This window comes from Ailuropoda melanoleuca, chromosome 10, assembly GCF_002007445.2.
Source record: "Ailuropoda melanoleuca isolate Jingjing chromosome 10, ASM200744v2, whole genome shotgun sequence".
Classification (NCBI taxonomy): domain Eukaryota; kingdom Metazoa; phylum Chordata; class Mammalia; order Carnivora; family Ursidae; genus Ailuropoda; species Ailuropoda melanoleuca.
The window spans coordinates 79,163,191-79,169,318 of record NC_048227.1 but is presented as its reverse complement, the minus strand read 5'-3'; the positions used below and the strand labels follow the sequence as shown (position 1 = coordinate 79,169,318).

Below are 6,128 nucleotides of genomic sequence, written 5' to 3'. Positions count from 1 at the left end.
TAATCTTATCCTGAAAACACATTTATATTGATAAACTGTCCTTTAGTTCTTAGCCAGTTATGTTGTTTTCATTCACTCCTAAACCCAGGGTAAAATAAAGCCAGGAGTTTACAGGTGAATTTTTAAATCCATATCTGGGGTAGTCATTCTTAGGAAAGACTATCATGAAGTATATGGAAGAATCTAATTTCTTTCTTCTCTCCTTTGTGAAGTTCCACATACCCACTACCTGTCAAAAGAAATTCCATATTTAGAATTGTATTGGAGGTTTTGATAGCATTTATAACAACATATTTTGCTTGCTCATAAGATAAATTTCAAAAATCTTTAATTTACCTTTGAACTTCTATCCTATTCATTATTTATAATTTGGCAACAATGCCATTCTATGAGACATTTATTAAATAGCACTATTAAACTTTTTCACTTGCATTTTTCTGTTTGTCCTCTATACTCTAAAAACAGGGAGCATGATATCTTTTTTTTTTAATCTGATACAGTTAAACTGATCTACTGAGTACAGTCATTGATAGCATGAATTGCTTGTTATCATGTTGTAGTCTACTCATCGTCCTGCAGTTTGCCAAGCCAACCCTCCATTTATGGAAATTAATCCCTCCGCCAAAAGAAGTCCGCATCTCTGTCTGCCTATGCAAGTCTAATGCTTAAAGACTGCTCAAAAGGCCCTTCTACTAAAAAAAAAAGTCTTTAACAATTCTTTAACCCCTCAGGCCAGAGACCACATGTCAATGAGAAGACAATGTTTTAGAAACACCCAGTGCCAAGTAACAGCCTTGTGACTATTAGTCCTCTGCCCATAGGCTTAACATCTCTGACAGTTTTCTGATTCTCAATATATAATTTAAAATGTGTTGTCCATATTATCTACAAAATTACATTCCCTAAGGAAAATACTGTATAAAATACACTTTTTATCATTAGCTGTTCCTAACACAGGTACTTGCATATAATTTATGTCAAATATTTGCTTGAAAACAATGAAAAATCTCAGTGAAAACCAATGAGAAAAAATAAACTTCTATCATTTTAATTGACTCCAGAGATAAACCAAAAAGGAAAAAAAAAAGGTTTATAGACCAGTACTCTATTACAATTTAGACTCATTGCACAAAATACTCTAGATATACATTCCAAAAACCTTTTATTGTATCAACCACGTAAAATATTCCAGACAGCAAAATGTAAAATTATGCATCATTTTTTATATTCTTTTTAATAGAAGCCTTTGCAGTATCAACATAGAATTTTGATCCTGCAACATTCTGGGGAAGTGAAACCTGCAGTATATATAGGAAAGTTGGTATCACTGCTAGTAATAATTACTCATTCTTTTTTTTTTAAAGATTTTATTTATTTATTTACTTTAGAGAAAGAGAGAGAGCATGAGTAGGGGGCGGGGCAGAAGCAGACTGTGCTGAGTGCAGAGCCCTGTGCAAGGTTTAATCTCACAACCACAAGATCATGAACTGAGCCGAAACCCCGAGTCTGACATGTAACCGCCTGAACCACCCAGGCGCCCCCAAAATCAATCATCCTTTTCACTTGCAGATTTCCATTTCATTGGGTCAACTTTTTTGTGGCAAGTTTTTCCACTTGCAATTTTCCACTTCTGGGCAATGTCTGTAGTTAATACCTGATTCCAAGGCTGAATGACTGATCCCACAATATTATAGGTGAAGAAATCAAGATTCTGTCCAGCCTTTAAACAGGAAAGGCTTACCTGCTGTGCTAAAAGCTCCTGGAAGGTACAAATAATATCACAAATGAGCAGCAAACAAAGAGACCTGTGGGCAGTGTCACCAGTCCTAGTCTTGTGCCTGTTATGGGCCGAATGGTGTCCCCCAAATTCATATGTTAAAGTCCTAACTCCTAGTACTTTAGAGTGTAACCGTATATTGAGATAAGGCCTTTTAAAAGGTAATCAAGTTAAAGTGAGTTTTTAAGGGTGATCTCCAACCCAATATGATTGGTGGTCTTATAGGAAGAGGAGATTAGGACATAGACACACATACATATGGCATAAACCATGTGAGAAGCTAGCCACCTGCAAACCCAAAAAGGAGGTCCTCAGAAGAAACCAACTGGGCTGACACCTTGATTTTGGAATTTTAGCCTCCAAAATCACAAGAATAAATTTTTGTTGTGTAAGCTACCTAGTCTGTGGTACCTTGTTATGACAGCCCTAGTAAACTAGTAAAATGTTGGAAAAGACAAGGGAAAAAAAAGACCATTTGAAGATAAGTGAGAGGTGACCATAAAAGAAAAAATGATTACAGATATCGCATCCAAAAATGAGATTCCGAATTCCGTGAAATTGTAAGAAACAAGTGCACGTGACAAGGACGTGTACAGAGCACCGAGATTACAGTGTAAACCACTTCATTATTTATTATTTAGTTCAGTAAATGCCCTTGCAATGATTTCATAGAGGCACCTTCTTATGATTTGGTTTCTGGCCCATTTGAAAAAAGTAAGGTATTTACCGAATTTTGAAATGCTTTGTTCATTTCTTACATCTAATTTTACCATGAATTTATAATTTTCAAAATATTTTTTTATTTCTCAACCTAGTGTTTACATTTATTCTGCAAATAAACTAACAGATGATGAACCATGCTTTAAAACTTCTCCACTTAAAACAATTTTTATGGCTTTTCTAAACCACGGGTAAAATAAAGCATAAATCAAAGGGTTAATGGCTGAATTATAATAAGCACCCCAACAGCAAATCTCATAAATATAGGCAGGGGTTATGAAGCCCATATAGGCATCAACTAATGTATCAATTGTATATGGTAACCATGAAATTACAAATGCTACCACTGTGATACCCAGGGTTTTGGCAGCTTTTCTCTCTCTCTTGGCCACCCTGGATTTGTAACTGTCTGAGGATGATTCTGCTTTGCTACCAGTATTTTCAATTTTTATAGCTTGTTGTTTAGCTATTAGAAAAATCTTACAGTAAAGAATGATCATAACAAGGGTAGGTATGAAGAAGAACAGAAAATCTATCAAAACCCAGTCTTGATTTACAACAATTTGACAACCACCTATACAGTTGAGAGCACTTACTAATTCCTCCATCCCATCGTCATTGACACCTGTGTAGAACACGGCACCGCTGTATACAATGGGCAGGATCCAGGAGACGCTGACGCACATCCCTGACACAGACACCGTGAACTTGGTAGGATAGACCAGAGGGTCCGTGACAGCCATGTACCTGTCGATGGAGATGAAGCACAAGTGGAAGAGAGAAGAGTAACAGAATGCCACATCAAAGCAACTGTGAAGGGTACAAAATCTGGCTCCGAAGTACCAGCAGCTCTCCACGGACCTGACCATGCTGAAGGGCATGACGGTCACCCCCACCAGGAAGTCAGCACATGCCAGAGAAGCGATCAAGACATTGGTTGGAGAATGCAGCTGTTTGAAGTGCAAAACTGAAGTCATCACCAGGAGGTTTCCAAACACAGCCAGCAAAGATGCAAAGCCAAATGCTGAGTACAGAATCACCCTGGATCCAAGCGAGTAGGGAGTTTTAACACAAGATCCATTCACACTCTCATAGCAAAGCTGCACGACAGCACGGTGGGAAAGATCGCTGCTCATGGTTCTGCAGCCTGATGCTTCCTGTCTTTCTGCCCTTCCTTGTGGTAGGAAAGTTTTTTAATTCTGAGAATTAAAAAAAAAAAATCAAACCCCATATTTGAGCAATTGCTGTTAATCTGTCCTTTTTCCCATTTTAATCATAAAAAGAAGTTAAGAGAATTTCAAAAAGTTAGAAATGTATCCTTTCTGACTTTAATGCATGCAATTATTTCTGTAATGACATCTAGCTCTTACAGGTAGTTAATTCCAAGCTGACCTATCGTGAATTTTCATACAGCCAGAATTTGTACTATCTGAATAATCAAAGAAATGTAATTTAAATACCTGGTTCTTTACACCACGAAGTTCTTCCTTGCAAAGAAAAATCACATAAAATATAATGACATATTTGAAAAGTCACCTTTTAATAAACTTCCACCTTCACATTGTCCAAGAAGTTAACACCTAGAATGTTTTAGGAAGCTGGCCAATTAACTTCACCCATTACGAATTCCTCACAAGGAATCCCTACAGTATAAGGTGTGAATCTGGAAAGGAAACTTTTGATAATTATAATTAGTAATTTTTTCTACAAAATGCATTATTGCTCAGTGCTCTATTACACTGCAGAAAGACGTATGATCTTCCTAACCAAGAGATTTCTTTAAGTTCAACTGTCCTGGAATAGCCTCATCCCGTATTTGGTAGTCATATTACCTATTTATAAGACTGGCTGTATAATTTGTATAGCCCAGGGCAAAATAAAAACAAGGAGTTCATTTTTCAAAAATATGGAAAGAAGCACCCTTGAGTATAAAGCTTTTTCTTTTTTTCTGTAGCCTCTCCTGATCTGCCATGGTGTTTGATTTTTATTTATAATGTCCCACTTCCTTGAGCATGGAATGTGTGTAGGGCAAGTGCAGACCCTCACAGGTGCCTGGAGACCCTGCCTAGAACTCAGCATGCCTGGCCCACCCACTGCCAGTTTTCCCCTCCCCTTAACTGCTGAAACAATAAGCTGAGCCAGGCGTCTGTCCTTCTCCTGAGACTGTCACCTCAGCCAAAGGCAGATGGCTGACCCCCTAGGGATTTCAACCTCCACATTAGGACCCACTCACTGTGTGGATTGAGAGGGTTGGCCCCACTAAGTTGCCCTTCGAATGTGCTATGGCCCTACCAGCCTACATGGGGTAACAACTGCCATGACTTACCCTGAGACCACAGAGTGCTACCTTGCCTCAACCCTCCCTTCCCTGCATCCAGTCCTCCAACATGGCGGTCTTAGCAGGTCAGAGTGAGGAGGGGGAGGCTGGACCAAGCTGAAGGTGCCCAGGGAAGGAAGGCTTGAGGGGGTAGGGGGCAAGCAGGTGGCCGAGAACTAGTCCAAGGGAGAAGGGAAAGGGGTGTAACGCAGGACAACAACATGTAATGCAACTTGAGGTTCCAAATCCCACCACGCATGCTCTGTTGCCCCTCGAGACTTCATATACAAAACACAAATTCAGAGATAAAATTTTTAAGAATTTCAAGACCACAGCAACTGGCATCAAGCCCCAAGAGCAGGGTTCTATGCCACTGGCCTGGTCACAAGCCCCCGAAGGGCCCTGCCTATGTCGTTTCAGGGATTAAATGATCTCTTTGCAACAGCAATTAAATGATGAAGCAAAGAAAAACGCAATGAAAACAACTGCAAAACTACCAGATACCAGATGGGAAGGTGTAGGAGCTAAGGGCCGGGGAGTTCTGACAGTAGCAGTCTTTGCTGACACAGACGTTGCCCTTGCAATATTAACAGCAGTTTAGGGAGTTCAAGAGGGAAATTAACGATACTGAAAACCACATTAAAAAGATTTCAAGTCTGAGAAAAAAAGCTACCTTTGATCCTATAAAGTAAATAGGAAGTGCCGAAGACTTTTTTTCCTCCACAACAATATATTTAACACAAGAAAACAGAAACATGATCTGTCACTTAGGATACAGATATTAAAAATATACTAGAATAAGAGTAGAACAGATGTTAAAGGTGTGACAGGCAAACAGTTATTCAAGCAATCATCTACCAAATTCTTCTTGGTAACACTATCTTACCTTCTCTGTAAATTCTCAAAGCTGACTTGATTCTACCCCGCCCTTCTTCAGTAGCTTTGCCTCCCTGTTTTCTGAAAATAGGATATACACAATTTAAAGACTGAAAGAATGTAGGGATTTAGGGATATAAACGGAGGCAGGAATCATGGGTGAGTCCCAGATTTGTAACTTGCCAACAGGATAGATACGGAATGTCCAAGAAAGACTACATCGGGTAAGGAAAGATGATGGGTTAGGTTTGAATTGGTCAGAGGGACGTAAAACTGGAGTTCTTCGGTGGGTGATTTAGCCTCTAAGTTTTCAGCTCAGGAAAGCAAAGGTGCCAGAAATGATCATTTGGGATTTCTCCACATACCAGTGTTTTTGAGGCCACAGGAGTAAATGTGACTGCCTGGCACACGCCGGCCATAATGCCTCCCATATATCAG

At 39.3% G+C, this 6,128-nt stretch overlaps 1 protein-coding gene across 1 annotated transcript; it reads right to left on the bottom strand.

Moving 5' to 3' along the window:
• Window positions 1–2,601: 2,601 nt before the first annotated feature.
• Window positions 2,602–3,659, bottom strand: LOC100464344 (trace amine-associated receptor 8). Its single transcript, XM_002923022.3, has one exon. The coding sequence runs from the start codon at window positions 3,631–3,633 to the stop codon at window positions 2,602–2,604; it is 1,032 nt and encodes a 343-aa protein (XP_002923068.2). The 5' UTR covers window positions 3,634–3,659.
• Between the last annotated feature and the right edge of the window lie 2,469 nt (window positions 3,660–6,128).